General features: G+C 34.6%; 1 protein-coding gene across 12 annotated transcripts in view; it reads right to left on the bottom strand.

Annotated features, from left to right (window-relative positions):
• ROBO2 (roundabout guidance receptor 2) overlaps positions 1 to 21373 on the bottom strand; it is a 1241430-nt gene that overhangs the window by 28951 nt on the left and 1191106 nt on the right. For 10 of the 12 annotated variants that reach the window (XM_082392595.1, XM_082392596.1, XM_082392600.1 and 7 more), the window contains exons 20-23: positions 20903 to 21030; positions 15553 to 15834; positions 10084 to 10240; positions 1315 to 1575 (exon numbers count right to left, since the gene is read on the bottom strand). In XM_082392595.1, the coding sequence (XP_082248721.1) occupies positions 1315 to 1575; positions 10084 to 10240; positions 15553 to 15834; positions 20903 to 21030 (828 nt within the window). The remainder of the gene's footprint in view (positions 1 to 1314; positions 1576 to 10083; positions 10241 to 15552; positions 15835 to 20902; positions 21031 to 21373) is intronic. The other 2 variants (XM_082392594.1, XM_082392593.1) reach the window with 1 other exon arrangement.

Here is a 21373-nt window from a genome sequence, read left to right as displayed (position 1 = left end):
CAGCCTTGGCTGACCCTAGTCAAATCCCAGTCCAAGCAATCAGAATATCTGGGGTTGGGGCCTTATGCATTCAGGTTATCCCGATGATTCCAAAACGCAGGCAGTGTTGAGAACCTCCAAGCTAGGATCTGCGCTTTAAAGGACTAATATGCAGGGCTTCATTTAATTAACTTGAAGGAAATCCTCTGGCTCTTAAAGCAGCTGCCTTCAACTTCAGTAGTTGTATTTTATAAAGCAGACTGATGCAAAATAATACTGTTTAACAGTAAGATGTCTTTGACCTTTGTAAAAAACCCTGATGATTGAGAAAATGTTCAAGAACCTCTGGTTCTAAAAAAAGAACCTATGTTTGTAATAAGCTTTAAATGATATTCCTGGTTTGAGTATCTCTTTGCATATTTAGTTGTATTTTTAAAACACATAGTTCATTAACACTGAGAATAAGACATCTCATTATCAGCTTATCCCAGTAGCTATAACTACCAAAAAAAGAAGCTAAGGCTCTTTCATAAAACTTTAACTTCAAGCACAGGACGTAAATCAACATAAGATAATCAGAGGTATGTTACTGAGATTTCATTTTCAGGAGTCAAACTTATATGTTACTGTTTGGGAGAAGGGAGAGCAAATAAGAAAAAATAACTGCACAGAATTGTGAGAGTTGGTTCCACTTGTATTCCTGTCATATTTTTCACAGGATACATCAGCAGACTGCCATCTATACCTTACGTAAGTTTATGAATCAATGAGAAAAAAAGGAATTTGGGATTTGTAATTTATTCTAGAGGCTTTTTTTTTTTTGGATGCATTTACTGTTACTAACATTGTTGTTCTATTCTGTCTCATTTAGTTCAGCCCAAAGAAGGTCTTTTAATAACTGACACTGACCATATGTGATTTGCAGAAGCTTACATTTACATATTCACAACCACATACAGAATTAATCACAGGCACTTTGAAGAATCTAAAAAGAGTCCTTCATTATGGTGTTGGAAGTGAGTTCAAGGATAAGCTAATTGAAGCTAAACTGTAAATTAGAAAAGATTCTGGCGTAGCCAAAAGTACTTGAGCCTGAAATTCAGCAGATCTGAATTCTTGCTCCAGTTCACTCTAATTAGTTGTGTGACTTTGGTCAAATTATTTAACATTTCTTCAGTCAATTTCCTTATCTGGATGATGAAGGAGTTGTACAAAAGCATTTCTAACCCCAGCTGTAGAGTTCAGTGAGACTCTCTTGTGAATTTAATGTGAAAGAACGTTTCCTCTATCCATGTGTTGAAAGCGTGGGTCCCCTGACCTCATGAGGATATTTACCATGTTTGCTTTGCTATGTCAAACTGATAGGCCCTTGTCAACTCATCCAGGTGAGCCTGCAGCATGGGCTGCATCTCTTCCCGTGGGGAGGGAGTTAGAGTTGCAGTGGACTGCTGTCCAAAGGAAATAGCAGGGGAAGAAGCCACGCCTCGGACAGGAGGTGTTGGGACACGATCATCATCTTCTTCGAGTTCATCTTCCATACCCTGGTGTAAATAAGTTTGTACTGGTAATGGTGGGCACCAGCTATCACTGTCATAGCTGAAATTAAATGAGGAAAAAAAGCACATTAACACTTAGGCACACACACACACACACACACACACACACACACAATTACACTGGCAATGAATGGCAACCACAATGGCATCTAAAATGTTCTCCCAGTTTATTTCCTCCTGATTTCCGGTTGTTGGCACTATTATATAGTAAATCACCTGGCTGTTATCTAATTTCTAATCATAAGTACATCGGTTATCTCAAGATCTCAATTTATTCTTCAAAGATCTTATTAGCTAATTGTTACCCCGACAGTTACAAAAGGCAATAACTTCCCAACAAAGTTACTCATGTGGAAAAACCAAATTGCCAATTAAAGACAATTAATGAATTTAGTGCTTGTAGATTTAACTACTTTCTTCTCTTGTTCATCCTTGTGCACCAACAGAATATGCCAATATTCATCTAAGAAGTGTCTGATAATTTTATTTACTCTTAATCTAGATCTATGCCAACCTTTCATTCCATATGACATGTCAATCATTAAGATTTTGTGCTACAAAATGTATTCAATAGCCTTTCAACTGTCTTAATTTTCTTAATTTTTTTCATTAGAAACTGATGTCTCCTTGTATCTCAACATCTCAAATCTATAGAAACAGAAGTTTAAAACCTAATCCTATAAAATATATATTAAAAAGAAAAATAACAATTTTAAAAACAGCATGTTTTAGGGATTCTGGTTAGGGAATATAGAAAATTAATCCAAAATGTTTTAATTGTGACACAAAATCAGTAGCATTTTTATTTACCCCTTCTCTGTAGTGCTATTATTTTCTTAGATCAAATAGATCCCAATGTACTTTTAAAAGGAGACTTAAGGATAAGATAAGCAATATTGTTAGATGTAATTGTCCTATAAATTCAACCTCTTAAATATCCCCCAAGTCTTTATTCTACACTTCACCTCTACTCCCACGATCACAGATCAATCTCCTTCTGATGTGAAACAGCCCATTAGCTTCCCTAGTCTCTTGGAATGTCATCATCATCCCTTCTATATCTTCCATACAGGCAATCGGATTATATTTCTAAAATCTTCATTCACATCACACCTATGCTTAAATTATTAGTGATATTGCTAATGTAAGAAAAAGTTCAAACCCATTAGCAAGGACTAAAAGATCCTTCCCCATCTCATCAGCCTATTATTCTAGCTTAATTTCCCATTATTTCCCCAACACCAGCCTACTCTATGTTTTTTTTAATCTCTGGGTCTGTATATGACTACTCTCAAATCATGTGACTGTGAGCTCCTGCCTCTCCTTCAAGGTCCAAGTCAAATGTCCTCAGTTTTGTGAGCCTTCTCTGCTCCCACCATATGGAACTGATTACAACTCCATAATACTTATACTGTGCACTCCCCATGTTATACTGGAATTATTTGTCTCACGTCTCTTTTTCCCCACTATTCTATGAGATCCTTACCTCAAGAACTCTGTAATTCTCCACTTTGCATTTCCAGCACCTATTACAGTATCTAGCATATAGAAGGTTTTTATTAAAGAAACTGAAAATAGAATGAATATTACAAATATATATATCTAGTCTTGATGTCCCTTACAAAACACTAATTTGTAGATGTCCAGATGATTCTTGAATAGTTTTACTTGTCTTTCCACTTATCCTGTTTAAAAATGAATTTGTCAAAAAGCCTATACATGGATGTTTGTAGCAGCTTTGTTTATAATTAGTGAAACTTCGAAGCAACAAAGATGTCTTTCAGTAGGTGAATGAGTAAATAACTCGTGGCGTATCCAGATAATGGAATATTATTCAGTGCTAAAAAGAAATGCACTATCAAGCCATGATAAGACATGGAGGAATCTTAAATGCATATTATCCAAGTGAAAGAAGCCAACCTGAAAAGGCTACATACTGTATGATTCCAAATATATGACATTTTGGCAAAGGCAAAACTATGAAGACAGTAAAAAGATCAGTGGGTGCCAGAGGTTAAGGGGAGGGAGGGATGAACAGACTGAGCACAGAGGGTTTTTACAACAGTGAAACTACTCTGGATGATACTACAATGGTGGATACATGTCATTATACACTCATCCAATTTTTCTTTGTACATCTGCACACAGAATGTACGACACCAAGAGTGAACCCTAAAGTAAACCATGAATGTTGGGTGATAATTATGTGGCAATGTAGTTTCATCAGTTTAACAAATGTACCATTTTGGTGGGAGATGTTGATAGTGGCAGAGGCTATGCATGTGCGGAGGCATGGGAAATTGCGAAATTATGTATTTTTTTGCTCAGTTTTGCTGTTAACCTAAAACAGATCTAAAAAAATAAAGTCTATTTAAAACTCCTGAATTTATCATCCTTTGATTTGACAATCATGTGTCAGGTAACTGGATCTTTTTATAGAGCATAAAATCCAGTGGGGCAGACTGATATGAAGCAAATAATCAAAGATACCAGGTATTATAGGAATAAAGCAGGGAGGTTGAAATTAGTTTGGGGCTTGGGTGAGGCTCTGCCGACCACTGGAAAAGGGGATATTCTAGGTAACACATGAGGGGGCCCAGAGGAAGAGAAAATATAAAGTATTTGAAGAACTCAGCTTTCTAACTGGTAAGAGCTGGCAAATAAAGAAGGTTGGTTATAGATGAGGCAGGAGAGGTGACTATGTGCTAGATCATGAAGGGCTTCATCAGCCCCAAGAAAGAGTTTGGAATTTTGCCTGTGGGTGATGGATAGTCAGAGGTTTTATACAGAGTGTGATGACATCTTTGGCTGTTCAATTTTCATATATTGTTGAGGGTACCTGAATAATCTTCTACCTCAATGAGTTGCAAACTGAAGACTTTGTTTCAGAAGCGCTGTATAATCTGATAGGAATATCTCTTCTGAAATGTCTTTTACATTTTAGTATCAGGCACACTTTAGTGTGTTACAAATAACCACTTTTACATACTAGAAAATATCAACGGTTAAACTTGTATTCCCATTTCTTGACTATATAAGTACCAGTATGACCCAAAAAAAGATATTGCTCTAAAACGATGGCATTTTTAATGTTTTTTATGTTAGAGATCACAGTTAGATTTCATTCGAAGATAAGAGTCTGTGGTGTAAAAGGTTCATAAACCACTATCCCAGTTGGATTTACTGCTTTTAATTTTCCCCATCTTCTAATCAATCTTGCACATCACTTACACTTTCTGTCTATGAAAACATCAGAACTCTTGGAATAAAACATTCACTTCACTTTACTCTGTTCTGTCCATTAAATGTGTCAAAGCCTCAACCTACCTTTTCAGATGTTTTCTCCAGTTTCTCAACAAGACTCTCCTGCTCAAAAGAAATTGGTTTGTTTCCTCCTTTCTTCGTACTTTTCCATCTTGGTGCATTAGTTTAAAGAATTCAACTTATTTCAAATAAGCTAGACTCCTCCAATTTCACCTAGCTTACTCTTACAAATCCTTCAAGTTACAGGCTAAATCCCATATCTTTTATAAAGATTTCCCTGATGAGGCCAAGTAGCACTGATATATTACTCTTCTGAACTTGCACTGATAATATTTTTGCACATTTACTTGAAAATTGATTATACACTGTCTTCTGCCATTTCCAATGTTGATTTCTGTAACTGTTGTCCAATTTATTTTAGTATTTAACCTTTCACATGTTAATAGTATTTTTTCCTCAAGTGGATTTAAGCTACATTAACATAATGACATTGAACTCTTCCTGTTTGGCCACATCTGACGTAATACGTTAAAAATAGTACGTGATGATAAGCATATTTATTGATTTGAAATGAAAACTCACAAACTGCTTCATTATTAAGAATGCTTAGGTTTCTTTTCTTAACTTACTTAACTTTAAATGCTCTATTATTAAGTCAAACAAAAATATGTATAAGTAGCCTAATTTTTTAAAAAAAAACTGCCCATTTTCAATATGGAATATGCAACTTGTTATACTTCATCAATAGTTTAAATTTATTTCATAAAACTTGTTACAAAATAGCACAATTTTATTCTATAAACTAGTACATGTACTTTCCTTGCTTACATAGACTATTGTCAGGGATGTCTTACCTTTGAACAAAGAAAGAACATTTATATATTCAATCTTTCAAATGGAAGTAGGCAATTATCTCCTAAAATTTCCCTACTTCATAAGTAGTAAACTATTCTTACTTCAAATAATTTAAAGGGAACACACGCATGGAATGAAAATACATACAGAACATAAGAAAAGGAGTAAGTAATGGTACATATATCATGTGTTAAGGTAACATAAAAAATTGTAATTAGTTTTACTCAACTCATTTTTTTTATTATTTAAACACCATCAGGCAAAGGAGAGTCTACCATATAAATATGAGTTTTAACATTATACAATTACATTGCATAATGTACTAAATGACTAAAGAAATATTCTAATTGCTATTCCATTTAACTAGAATGGGTGTTTATCATCAATTCTTCCAAGTCTTTTCTACAAAGATAATCTGGAACAGAAGTGAGCAAACTCTGTCCCCCTGTGGAACATAAGCAGAACTAAGAAAAATCCACGGATTCATCTCAGTCGTTTGTGCAAGAAGTGGAAAATAGAGAGGGGGGGATAAAAGAAAGTCTAGGCGAAGAACATGAGAGAACAGGTTAAAGAAATTTGGGATATGGTGCAAATCATACGATGGGGAGAACTGTGCATCACCTCTGAGGTATTCATGTCTTAATTCATTCCAGAACAACAGATACTTAGGTTTTGTGCAGTTTCTGAAGAAGGGCAAGAAAGTAATAGATGACTCTATGAATGTTATGAAAAGCATAGGTCTGGTTTTAGCGTTTCCTTCATATTTACAGATGTATATCTTATTTGAGTGATGAAAATTCAACTTTTTCTTGTAGTAACCTAAAAAAGACTACGAAAATGATTCTAAAACCAATCCAAAGGTCTTTTGGCCAACCTTTCCTAGAGAAGCTTTTGTTCTTTGACTTTTACTGTCAGTGAAATATGAGGCATCATATTATCTGTCTTGCCTGGTGAATAATGAGCAGATGACAAATCAATGTTGCATGTGAACTAACTTGTGAAAGGCCAGATACAAACACCAAACTACTAATAAAAATACAATAAAGTTCAACAACCACGAAAGCCTGCCAATTTCTAATTGCAATAGCAAAACAAAGCATTAGTTTTCTATTGAATTACTACTGAATTCTTCCTAGCATCATATGATTACATTAAAATACATTATATTTATAGCTAAGAACAAACATTTTGATACATTTTTGTCTAGCTGAGAGAGGCATATTGATGAGAGAGAACATTTACCATTGTTGATATAGTACTGAATTAACAAATCATTGTCTATTAGGACAATGATTTGATAACTTTTGATATTTAGTATTGTGGGGGAAAAATGGCTCAAGAAAGGCTAAGAAAGAAAATTGATGATATCTAAGCTCTTAGAAACAATATTAAACATTGTAATAAAAAGCAAAAAGACAATCACCAGGTAAGATTGTGATTATTCTGGGCTAGATACATTTCTAAAATCTATCCCTCTCTCTCCATCCTGCTGCCATTGCCTTATTTTATTCTCTTATCATTTTCATGGTATTGGCCATTCTGCTGCAATATCCCATACATTATCTACCTGCCTTAGCCTCATGTCCTCCAATCCATCTTCTATACCCAAAGATCAGAATTCCTATAAGACATACAAGACTTCACACTGGCCTCATGACACCTTCTCAAATTATCTTCTATCCTGTCCATGTTTCAAGCTCAACAAACCTCATGTGGCAGAAAGATATAGACAAGCAACTAGAATGCAATGTGATGAGTATTACAATAGAGAAGTAAGTTTAAGGAATAATGACAAATAAAGGAAAGGTAAGTAACCTTAACTAGAATAGGGTGGGGTTTCAAAGGAAGAGTGGGAAGTACTAAAGGAAAACTAATGGGACTATTCCTTTTTTTCCTCATCTTTCATTTTATTTCTATTTTTTGCCTTTAGCTAGGAAAATTTCTCTCCACCTGCACGGCAAATAGTGACATTAGTAACATTTTGTTGTACTCATTGGTTAGAAATCTATTCTGATGTGGAGATTACTTTATGTTAGGGACTACTTCTCATTACCTTTGTCCTTTTTGCTTCTGGCTCAGAGCCTGGCACCCAATAGACACCCAACTCTGGGTACTATTATTTGTGAATAAGTGATTCAAGATTCACCTCAAAACTCAACTTCTATAGGCTTGCCCCAGCCTTATCTGGCATACATGGTTATCCCTTTCTGTATGCAAGTTATTATTTTGTGCACATTGCTTAGCTAGGGCTTGCCATACAAAATTGTGTGTGTGTGTGTGTGTGTGTGCGGTTTCTGGTCTCTACCTCTGAATTCTGTGAGTTTCCTAAATCAGGGATCAGATCCTCCTTATTAATTGTGTTTTTGTTTCTTTCATCTCTTTTGCTTTCCTTTCTGGCACTGGGCTTAACAGTTCTTATGTACTTAAAAAAAATAAGTATGTTGAATAAGTTCTCTATTATGATATACCAAAACAACAAAAACAAAATCTACATATCACCATAAGAAGTACAATTGCTGAATCCTTGTTTGTTAGAAATAAAAATTATTAAAAGCAGGTGACTTCTAAAGTTTTTTGTTGTTTATATTTCAAGAAAACTTTAAATTTGCGTAAGTTTCAAATCAAGGCATATAAGCAATTCTATAAAAGCTCAAAGTTAATATCATGAATAGCAGAGTATAAATATAGAAAATATTAAAAAATCTTTTTTCAGTATTATAAGGTTTTCACATTAGAAAATACAAAAATATTAATAAGCTAACAAGAGATGGACAAAGTCATCGTCATCTCAAATCTACTAATCAAGATTCCAAATTACCTACAATATTTACGTTATCTGAGTTCAAGACTTTATGTTTATAAATGTTTAACAACACTACTTTTCTCTCCCCAGTGTACAAGTTCTATTTTCTTATTTTCTAATTACGGCCTTTAAAATGCATTTTTCTAAACCCTGTAATAATATCTTCTTGTGAAATACACACCTCTGTTCCCTGCTTCCCTGCCTACGAATTGTGTGACACTAACATATTTTATTATTGATATGTATTACATAAGATCATGGGCAAAGTTTTGTTTTTAAAAAAGTCAGAGAAAGAAGGTATGCTTTTAACTTCCTATTTCAGATGTGAACGTTTTAACAAAAGTACAATAAAAATGACATGCATATATATGGGAACTACAATCTCAAAAAGCAAATGAAGCCCTTTGGAGGGAAAGAAAGATATAGAGAAAAAATATGGAGGTATGCTTATTTATATATATGCATGCCCATCTATCTATCTATCTGTGTACATAATGCATATATAGAGTATATGTGTATATATATTAGGTAACTGAAAGAAAAAGCAAATGGAATCTTTTTTCAGAAGCAAATGTGATAAAGAAAGTTCTAGTTAGGAAAATTAATCTGGAGACCTCAAAGACAGCAGTTATGTAAGAAAAAAGGAGATGGAGAAAAAATTATAAGCATGTGCATGTGATCTTTATGTAAAACAAGATAGGAAATAAAACCATTATTTAAATAAACTGAGATATTTTAATACCTAAATACTTCTAAATAAAGGAAAACTTGGAATAAAAAACTGCCTCTATTCTGCATTTTTCAGTTTCAGTCAAAAGCAATGGGTGACCTGGAAATTGTGAGGAAGACAGAGCACTTAGAAATATTAAAATAGAAAAAGAGACTATGTTTCTTCTGACTAGCTAATTTTTTTTTTGGATTAAAAAATAAACAGTATCAATGTCTTTCTACTTCAAAATCAATTAACACTTAAACTAACAGAGGAAAACAAACAATTCTTGTGAGATGTTTGGGAAAGAATAAGGAAGCTGGTCACTTAATTTAAAACTCTTAAAGGAAATTTTCTAACTTAAAAGGTTTTGTTACAGAGTGTGCATTGGCTTGAACCTCCTTTATTGTTTGGATCCCTAAATTCCCATCAAAGCTGATGATTAAAGTCCTACCCACTGGCCAGATCCCTACAATTATTCCATTGTGATGGAGCTCAACAGTGGGTGCCCTGCTATGGCCAGACATCAAGTCATTAGAGAAATGCGAGGGATGATGAAGAAGGTTATTTTAATTTCCTTTTCAGCCCTTCTCAGGAGTGCCTCTTTAGTTCACAGAGCTCTGGGTTGCTTGCTTTCAAACTAACAAGCAATATTATAAATGGAGGCTGCATTATCATGATTGCAGACAATCTAAGGCACTTGATGGCCAAGGATTCTACGTCCTCAATATGTGCTGTGTTGTATTTATCAGCTAAAAATATATAGATGGGGCAAACAATAAAAGAGGGGGGGAGCAATGAACAGGTTGGGAAGGCGGCAGGGAAAACAGGAAGATGACACGGTATCAAGACGAAAATGCATAACAGAGAAAGGACGATAGCCCTGGGCATTTTGCTGGTATATGAGATATTTTTACCCATTTTCTTGCAGTTCCACTGCATAGTGTTCCAGCTCTGTACCAGGAAGGGGCTGGACTGGGGGAGGAGGTAGCGGAACACTGGCCCAGGTTGATCCATTGTTTTTCTGTGCTTTAGAAGAGTTTTTATTTTTCTTCTTTTTTCCACCTTTCCCACCTGAAAATAATAATACATTTATTCAGACATAGTGAATATCACAAGAAACAGAGTATATCAGACAGGAAGATGTATTTATGTTTTCAAAACACCAGAATCAGTATGTTACAGCTGTTAAAAGCTATAAACAATGAAATGATATAATCAGAAAAACATTTTTATAAATCACTCAAAATGATATTGTTTCTTTCACAATGCATTAACTGCAGAGCTGAATAAACCAAAAACATGGCTGCGGTAGCAAAAGCTAATTTATTGATTTATTCACGTTTGCTGCCTCCACATTTTCATTGTTAGATGAAATAATGGGCCATAACAAATTCTTTCAAATGTCAGATTTTAGTGCGTTTATAATGCTCTTTTGCATAATCTGTCTCAGTGGAAAATGCAGTATCTAAGGATACAGGCTAAACTTTTCCATTAGAATTTACTCAATTTAATTAATCCAGGAGAGTAACAGTTTTCTCTTAAAAGTAACATAAAAATCAATCAACTACAATCTGGAGGATACTTGTAAATCTTTCACAATGATATGTTTTATAGAATTTCTGACTAATGAATGGCACAATTATTTTTGCATATAGCGAGAGTAGTTCCCAGATGTCTAAGCATAACATTTCTTAAAATTCCAAATATGGGGAAAATTAATGGAAATATAGTAATCAGTTTCAGTATTCTCATAATACAAATGAATTCATGCACAAAACATGAGCAGAAAGTAGGTTGGCAGCATATAAACCATATCTGGAATTACCAGAGCTTAATGAAATAGAGTTTAAAAAATATAAAAATATTTAAAAAAATATAAAAGTATAGCTTTATCATTTGTTCAATGCAGTACTTTTTACTCCGCCAAAATTAAGTACATCAAGTTTCTTCCTAAATGGACCACAGTTGGATGCAGAAATGTGTACTTCTTGAGCAGAATGACAAAAAATGCTTCAGGGGAACCTAAGTAACTTCTGTCACTCCCACTACAGTCAATAGCTGTATTTCCAAAAAAAAAAAATGGTATTGACCCTTTGAACTACATCTTTCTGGAACTAAAAGTTACGAGCATCAAATATTTGTAGCACAGCTATCTAACAATAGAGATATCACTGAAGTTTGCCTCATCTCCTTTCTTCTACCAATTACTAACCTGCATCAGCCAATTCAGAAAATTATGGAACGTAATAATAACTTTGAGTTTCAGAAAGTGATGAAACTACTGAACTGGACATATACGCTATTGCCAATTATGGAATTATGTCTGCTTTCTAGGTAGTGTGCACATATACACACATATTTAAAAGAGCATCCCTGAAAACTGAGTGCTTTCACCTTTCCTTTCACTTTTTATTTTTGGCAGAAGAAGTATTAAGAGAAAGGAGAGCAGGTATCTTCTGCTTTGAGGATAAGAGCTGGATCTCTGGGTTTGAAAACTAGTTTCTCACCTAGTTGACAAGTTATTCATAGATATCACCTCAATTTCCATACATGTAAAAAAATATAAAGTTACTATTTTGAGGGGTTATTTTGAGTATTACAAGCGATAATGCATATAAAGGGCTCAGAATGTATAGAATGTTCAATAAATGCCAGTCATTATCACACTCTCCCATATCCTCTATCTCAAAGCAAACTCAATTTTACCTGTTTCCAAAGCCATTCCCCACCCAACTCCTACCCCAATGAGGATCCCAGAAATAACCTGATTCTTAGAATAAAAATAATAAACCTGATTGAATTTAAGTCTGTAATTTTTGTGTTTAAGGTAGGTGAGCCTTAATTCTTTGTTTCCAGATCAAAACGATCATAAACAAGATTGTATCTTTCTCAGTAGTATCAGAACTATGTCTCAATACTTAAAAGAAGAATGGGTTGGGCGTGTGTTCTTCATAGCTTTTCCCTAGTTGTACCTCTTTTATCCCTTGTATATTTATATGTGTACTATGCTTTTTTCACTTTTTATAGCACTTTTAGAAATGTTATATGATCACCACCAGAACTGACACAAATAGGGAAGTTTTTACATCTCCATTTTATAGATGAGAAAATAGAGGTTCTTTCTGAGTTTGTGGTCCATATTCACACAGTAAGAGAACAAGCAATCTAGAATGCAGCAGCTTTACTGGAAATTACAATTTCTGCAGCTCTGAACCCAGCTCTGTTGAAATCCTTGTCCAAGGTCAGGAAAGCCATTATCAACTCTTCCAAACAACTTACTTAAAAATGTGCTGTGGAAGCAGAGGTGATTCATAGGGGGAATTTGTGAGGGTTTTCCATACAATGTCTACTTTCCCCTCTTTGGGGGAAATTTCTGCTCTCTCATTGTGGGTACTTTTGGTAAGACTATCAATCAACGTGCTTTGTCTTCTCTAGAATGAGTTAAGAGGTGGGCTCTTAGCATAATAGGGGCATATGATATGAGCTGAGAAAATTAAATTCTCTATCTGAGATCTATATCTTGATCTAAGTGAACTCATTGTGTTGCTGTTTACTTGCAACCAAAGATCATCAAGCATTTTAAGGTGAGAACTGCCTGCACTATATTTTAGGGGAACATATTTTGATGACTTGCAAATATATCTGACCCGTCCCTCTTCAACTGAAAATGTAAATATTTGGAATTATATTTACTTATGCTGAACAAATGATTTCTATGTAAAGATAATTATGAAAATAGCTCATTTTAAAATTAAACTTATAGTCTATTTTTAAAAAATACTGGCATATAAAAAGATTTTGTTATTACTACTGGCACTGTGTTGTATATGCATGTTTATATATAAAGTTATGATTGCAGATACTATTTTGAAAAAATCTGAATTTTATATTTTTTAATGGTTGGCTTTTTTAAGAGAAGTGCTAAGAACTTTTGTATTTAATAAATTATAAGAGTGTTTCAAAAAGGATGAGAAATTCATTCATATAACTCAGGAATGTCCAATTTTCTTTATTACTGTGATTATTTTAAATTTGTTTCATCACTGTGTACAAATTAAGAAAATCTTATAATATCAATATGATATGATCCAATATCCATAGGGCAGTTTGATCTTAAATCTAAGCTTTAGGAAACATACCTCTGATTATAAGCACAAAACAAACTCTAATATTAAACTCAATTTGACTAAACTAAGAAGAGAATAATCACGTCACTCTTACATCCTAAAGAATGCTTTCTATCACCGATTTAAGTAATTTTGTATTCAAATGTAGATGAAGTAGTTAATATAATTCATATATATATATAAATGTCACTCAGGAGATTAATGGATTCAAAAAAGCAGTAAGCACTATTGTGAATCATGTTCTGCTTACAATTACTCAAAAGATAACTTTTAAAACTCAGTGGTAATCAGGATATACAGAATATTTAATAAGGAATTCACAGAAGGTCTTAAACAATCCATGGCTTACAATATATAGATTTAAAAAAAAAAAATATATATATATATATATATAGATTGACACTTTGCATATCTTGAATGAAATAAGCCTAGGATAAAATTAACTTTTTAATTATTCAGTACAATTATGGGATTCCTCATAAATAAATGACAGTACAAATGACATATAAGGTTATTCAAAAAATTCCCCTATATTATTAAGCCAGTTTAAATTCATAACAGATGTTTAAAATTTTCTGCATTCTACAATGTATCTAATTCTACCAATAGGTAAGAAGAGCAAATGGCTCATTTTGGAGGGGAGAGAGAACATTAACATTTTCAGACTGAAAGGGTTCTATCTCTGAGGAAAAGTCATTTCGTAAATGTTAACCTAATGATGTAAAAGAATTAACTCTTTATGGCCTTGATGCCTCGTAGCCTGTGACATATCATAATACACTATAATCTTCTATTAAGAAACTGAGGTTAAAAAAAAAAACTTCATAGAAATAAATAGTATATCGTTAGTATGAAAAAATAAGCAAATAAGGTCATGGCATCAACTAGAAATGTGCAGATAAAGTCGTCAGTCATACACAACATACATGTTATGTTTGAAAGTTAGAATGTCTACTAGGACCTCCTCATTTTAGAGATGAGGATCCTTGGGCCTAGAGAAAATCACTGATATTCATTAATGATAGGTATATATTTCTTTCCAGTAAAATGTGTTTTTCCCCACGTGTGCTATACAATACCTGCAGTACAGACTGTTAGTTCAGCTGATGTATCTTGAATATATATTAAAATTTACAGCACAAAAGAATTATCAGTATGAAAGATTAGGGGGTTTTTTGGCAATTAAATGTAAAGAATAATGTCCTATATTAGCATTCTTGTTTAGCATGGTATCAGGACCTTACTCTAAATAATATCATTCAATAGAATCCTATTACATAATATTTTGGAAAAATTGTCCAAATATAGAAAGTCACATCACCAGACTCCTAACGTTATGAACAATCTCCAAAATTATTTGCATTTTTGTTGAATTCATCTTTTGGTGTCCACACCATGGGGTTGACTTTCTTATATGATCTTTTTATTGTAAAGTTCTCTTGACTCTTAAGTAGGGTTCAAGGCAGATCAAACTCATCTGCTCCTTAATAATTCGTATTTAGTAAAATGGTACTATTTTTCCCTGAATACATCCTTGTACAATTAGTGCATAAAGGGTGATGGTGAATTTTACCCCCTCCCCCAAATCATGATTTCATTAGGATAAACTGTTATTGTTATTTGAAAGATAAATGTCTGACAGTGAGTTGTGATCCAGGTACTTCTTCATGGTTGTTAGGAACACAGGTCATATGCTGGTGACAAACAAATATTTCTCCTTACTGTGACGAGACCAACCTGAGAGACTGCCACTCCTCTCTGAGCTGTTGTGAGAGCTGGTGGTGCTGAAATCCTGTGACTGGTTGTGTGGCATTCTATTAGACAATCCCTCAGCCAATCGGTAGTCAGGGATGTAAAGTAAGGCTAAGGGTTAAAGGGCAGAGGTCATAGTGGCATCATGTGATTAGTTCACAGCACAAGCCCATGCAGAACATGCAGTTAGCAACTCAGAAGCAGATGTCATAGGACAGTGGAGGCATGTTTTGTCTATCCTGCCTAATGGAAGTCGAGATGGACTATTGATCACTATTGAAAAAAGAGCTAAAAGGATGACACTGATTGGTGTTGGTGTGTGGTGATAGTGACGACGGTGGTGGTGGTGGGGATTGTGGAAGGTACTGAATACATGCCGTTATACTTTTTAGTTTAGGTAGTGAACCTGGTGATGAATCACTAAACTGAACAACAAATACTAATTTCTATCTCATGCAAAAATGACATGAAAATAACTCTTCAGGAAGTAAGGACTTGACATACCATTGTTACCTTTGTTCTGATCAGGTAGAGAATAACCAAATCCCATCAGATCTGTTTTTTGCTGAATTGGGCTTTTCCACTGTGGATCAGGCAGATCGACAGCCAATTCATGTATGCTGTTGGAATGCAATATCTGTGTAGTGGCATATGGAGTAGCCTGTGTTATTTGGCTGGAACTGTTGTAAGTGGTTTTGGTCGTGAAGTCAATGCTGCTATAAATGGCTCCATCTGAGAGCATTGTTGCCGTTTTATCCCCTTGGCCTGGAACTGGTGGCAGCACATCTGTGGTGAACATAGGGAAATGAAACAATTTAATGATGCACAGGAAGCCCAAAACCATCAGGACTGAGGATGAAAAATAAATGTGTCATGCCACACGTTTGCATTTCAGCTGAGATGGGCTTCGTGAGCCAATGAAGGGTAGATGATATACAACCATCACCAAGCTATCAGCCTTGTGACAGGCAGGCCTACGGCTTGTCCTTCATGTCTCACTGGTTAACACACCCCTTCCCCCATTTTCTTCAACCATGAATGAGAAGTTTGGTATATTTCACTATTAAAAAATGCTTTCAGTTGCTCATTCTGTTTTAGACGCTATGAAATTGTTAGCTCTTTACTGAAGCAATGACAAAAGTGAATCTACAAATCATGGATAAAAGCATCTTTTTCCACTTTATCCCAAGAGACATGGAACATAACTGCTAAATAGATGCAAACATGTCCAAAATTATACTCTCCAAACTATGAGGCACTTTCTTCTGAAGTTTCAACTTGCTGTTTATCTGGGTTGATTTCACAGCTCCAGAAATGGAGTGTAACTAATGGTGGCAATTTTTTTTTTCTTGGGTAACAAAGGAACATTTTCATGAATAAGTCATTCTCACAATACAGCAGGATTTAACTATAGAAAAAGCAATGAGTGATCAGCGAGTTTAGTTTATGCTACCAAATCTTAGAAGTGGAGAATTATAGTTTCAAGTTGTAACACAGCAAGTATAAAATTAAACTTTAGGAACAACACTGAATATCAATCAGTCCATTTATCACTTTGGTGTGCTAAATTATCTTTACATGATGCTTTTTATTTCAGAACTGCCACCTCTCTCCTGAGCACTTACTTTCCTTCCCAGAAGAAAGATACTAGTATCTAAAAAAAAAGAAAAAAAACCCAAAAACACACACACACTAATACTACTTTTAATCATATAAAGTTAAAAGTGAATATAATTATATTATTCTCCTTAATAATGTATGTTCTGAAAGTCACATTTCATAGGACATGAGGTCATCAACCCACTTGATCTCTTCATTATGGGAAATTTTCAACTAGTTATAGTACTGTAATAATAAACCAGGTTGTCTCAGTACCCAAACCAGTTTATCATCACAAGGAGAAAGCTGAAATAGTCAAAATATCCTGAAACTTTTAGATGAGATGATACCCAACAGTACTGGAAATAAGGATTCTTGTAAAATATTAATTTTGCTTTTACATTTTACAAAAGCTTAAAATGATCTTCTTTAGCAACAGTAACAAGACATTTATAATGTATTTTATGCCCTGTATAATTTATGTCTCTCTGAGGGTTTTGATGTCTGGAATTCCAAATTGTTTTATAATTAAGTATATATGTACTTTATTAAATGACTATTTTAAATACATATCAGTGAGATTGTTAAACATGTTCACATTTGTAATATTTCACCAAGTTGTATAAGCAAGTAAATTGTTCTTGGATTCAGAATTTTGTAACTACTTTCTTGCCCTTCTTGTTTTTAGCTATAAACTAATTAGAAAATTTGATGACAAAGAAACATATTTCATTCTAAAGCATTAGGTCAGTATCATTTTATTATCAAAAACTTTTGATATTTAATAATATATCAAGATTGTGAAGGCAGATCCTTCACTCTAGGGAAGTTTTTAGGGTTTTGTTTCTACTTCCTCCACCATGTCTTTCACTGATGAATATTAACTGGATAGATGTCTCTCCAGCATTGATCCCAGCTTCCCAACACCGTAAATATGATGTTCTCCAAAGCTTTAGATTTATATTGTGAGCCACTGAAAGTTTTTGAAACGGTTGTGTTTAAATGTTTAAAAATGGAAAAAAAATAGTCCGAGAATCTAATCCTTCATAATGTTATTCTGCACCGAACAAAGCTACGGTTCTAGAAATAGAATCTCTCTCTGCTTATGAATTATAGAAACATTTCTCTCCAGGTGGATTTACTCATGATTTCATTCTGCAGTCTTTCAGCACCTTGGTTACACATGCATTTATTTCTTTTTGCCTGGAATAATTACTTGTATGAATGACTGTCCCCTTCACTGTATCTTAAGTTACTTGAGGACAGGAGTACCTGGGATTTATGTCTCTAATTCCATAATTCCTCACCTAGCATTTTGCAAAGAGTAAGCACTTACTGAAGAGTTAAATGAATTTTTACAGTTTGTATTGTCAAAATGCAGACATGTGATAATTAGTAACTTTATTATTCAAAATACTATTTTCATTACATTTAAACATGTATTGGTATAACATTCTTTTTTTATTGTTATTAAAGTTGACATATTTGGTGTCAGAAGCCAGATTTTTAATGTTTATTTATTTATTTGGCTGTGCCAGGTCTTAGTTGTGGCACGCGCGACCTTCGTTGCAGCACGCGGGATCTTTTTCTTTAGTTGTGGCATGAGAACTCTTAGTTGTGGCATGTGGGATCTAGTTCCCTGACCAGGGATCAAACCCGGGCCCCCTGCATTGGGAGCACAGAGTCTTAGCCACTGGACCACCAGGGAAGTCCCAGTATAACATTCTCAAAGGAAAAAATGTCAGTATCCGTGATTATTCTTCTAAGTGAACGTGGTAATACAATCATACATGTGAATCCCCTTAACTGCAGAACAGCGTAAGTAAAAGAACCTAGGCTTTAAAATCTGTTAGATCTGGATTCTACACATACATCTCAAATTTTTCATCTTGATAAACCTTAGTTTCTTGACCTCTAAGATGGAAATATAATTATCTATGTCTTACATTTATTGTGCAAAGGAAATAAAATTTGCAAAAAATCCTATCTTTGGTACATAGTAAACGCTTAAAATGCTTATCACACTGAAAAGAGATACAGTAAACCCTGCAAAAACTTTGTCTTGGCCTTGATAGCTACCTGTGAAATATTTTCATGATATGAAAATGAAGTGGAAATGGAAGAAAACCTTGAAAATCTTCAAATGTGCCCTTTGGCTAAATTAGACTGAGACATTTTAGATGTTGATGTAGTCTGCTAGAAACTGAAAAAAACAAAAACAAAACCAAAACACTTTCTCCATCTTCGTGCATTTAATTCTTGATATGTGGATAGAATGGCGTGTTATTCCAATGCAAGTACAAGAAAGACAGGCAGCTATTCCTTGATTGATAAAAGCTTTGGGACCAGAATTTCAAAGTCAGTGGGTAGGGCAGGGCAGTGTTTTGCTTTCTTGGTGAGGAGATGCTTGGGCATAGAACTACCCAATGTAAAGTAGTAGCCTATAATTGCAGGGCTCAGAGTTTGGACACCTAGGGGAGGCAGCCACTATCAGAGGGTCTGGTCAACTGAGAATCTAAATGGGGAGTACTGGATTACAGAGGGTAAGCAAGACTCTGAGGAATCATACAATTTACTTTCTATTCTACCATTTACTCCCCAATCATGCCTGTTGGCCACTGATTGTATGTCAAGCTTTGTGCTAAACCTGTATATTTAGTCATCCATTTAATTCTCATTACACACCTATAAAGTAGGGCTGGTTATTTTCTACATTTTATTTGGAGAATGGGAGGGAGATCCCTCTTTTTCAGTTGGTATTGACACAATGCAGAGTTGTGCAATAATTAGTAATTTTATTATTTGAAACAATATTTTAATTATATTCAAACTTGCATTGATATTACATTTGTAAAGAGAAAATGCCAATATCCATGACTATTCTTCTAAGTCAATATGTTTATACACTCATACATGTGAAATCCATCACTGAGGCTTATAATGGACTCAGAATAGTTTAGCTCAGTCCTGGGTCTCCTACATTAATTCTAACCTAGAAGTGTAGAAATCCTCCAGTGGATTCACATGAACTTTCTTAGATTACAGCACTATTCTCCTAAATAATCACCCAAATTTTCCACACTATCTCGATTCTCCACCAAGCAGCAGGATGGATGATTTAAAACAGTACTTGCATTCTAGCATTCTCCTCTAAAAGTCCATCAATGGCTTCTGAACATCCCCTTTGGCCAAAGTTTAAAGTCTTTGTGTGGCTCAGAAGGCCCTCTGTTACCTGTCCTTCTATATTTCTTACCACTTTTTCTGCCTTGCAATCTATACTCAAGTCATTAGGAAATTCATTCGCTTCTTAAATAGGTCAATGTTTCTCTTACTTTCTGGGCCTTAAAACACAGTAGGTTTCTTCTCTACACACTTTCTACACACTTTTGACTCCCCACCTTTCCTTCATATATCAGCTTAAATAATACTCCATTCATAGAACTTCCCTACTCCCGGGGGGCAGCTCTTTCATCTGGGGTACTGGCAAGGCAGCTCCAATCCATGTACTGTCTGTACAATCCCCTGCCAATGAAAAACTCAAGTATCGGCTGAACTGAACAATGGGGCCTGAGACTTCTCTAGTCCCATCTTTCTCTAAACCCATTGCTCTCCTAGTGACTGGATGAAAAGATGGAGAGGGGAAGGTGGTCATTATTTATAGTAGGTCCAATTCTGTCTCCTTATAAAGACCTATGGGGAGGACCCTGGTACCAAATTTTGAAGACCTTAGCATGTCAGCCACTTAGCGTTTTTTGTCTTTTATTTAGAGTACCAATTATCAGTTGTAGAACTACAGAAAAGCTCCCTGTCAACGTGTTGTTATACTTAAGTGTCTATTCCTTATATGATATTATATTTTTACTGTCTGCCATAGTGCCAGATACACAGGACATGCTCAATAAATATATATTGAATGAGAATCAGAGAAGTGAAATGACTAGTTCGAAATCATAAGCCCTGTTTGGCAGCATGGTTCCTGATTTTAGTAATCTTGTACTAATAGTCCCAAAACCAAATGTATTATGAATACTTATCTTCTTGGTTAGTGATGACGTCCTTAAAAGCTTAGTTTTACTCAAGATAATAGATACAACAGTTTTATAATAAAATATTTAGTAAATGTACAGCATTATATGTACATGTGCGTCACTAAATTTAATTATGGAAGAAAATACTTTTTAGTATGTCTTTTTCAAAACATCTAGGAAAGCCAAGAAAACAAATAAGTGAAAAAATTTTGAAAAACATAACTCACCTCCACGCCCAAAATTCGCAATCTCATTTGGGCCACTACTGCTGTTGTTTACTGGCAAGCTCGTGGCTGGCCATGAATCAGCAAGCCACGGATAACTGGGATCACCAGCATTTAGAAGACCTGGGCGGCTAAAACGGTAATTAAAAGGAAATCAATCCATGGAACTCAATGAGAGATTTGGACATCTGTCTCATGAACTAAAATGGATTAAAGAATTTAAGATTTTAATTCACTTTCAAATTAAAATCTGTAGGCTCTCAAGAATTAAGGAACTTTAGCAGTTCACTAAGGCTATATATAGATCAACCCTGTCAGTGGAAGCCGAAGAGTGCTGCCTGGGATTCTGCTGATATCCAAATGAATTCAGTCATCTTCCCTGAAACTGGTGGGAAACTGGTAACACAGCAGCATCCCGAAACAAGGTCTGATGATAAACTGGCACCTCAAGGGAACAATTGCTCAGAATGATTG

This window comes from Balaenoptera borealis (genome assembly GCF_965194805.1).
Source record: "Balaenoptera borealis genome assembly, chromosome: 5".
In the NCBI taxonomy this organism is placed as follows: domain Eukaryota; kingdom Metazoa; phylum Chordata; class Mammalia; order Artiodactyla; family Balaenopteridae; genus Balaenoptera; species Balaenoptera borealis.
This window is presented reverse-complemented; position numbering and strand designations above follow the sequence as displayed.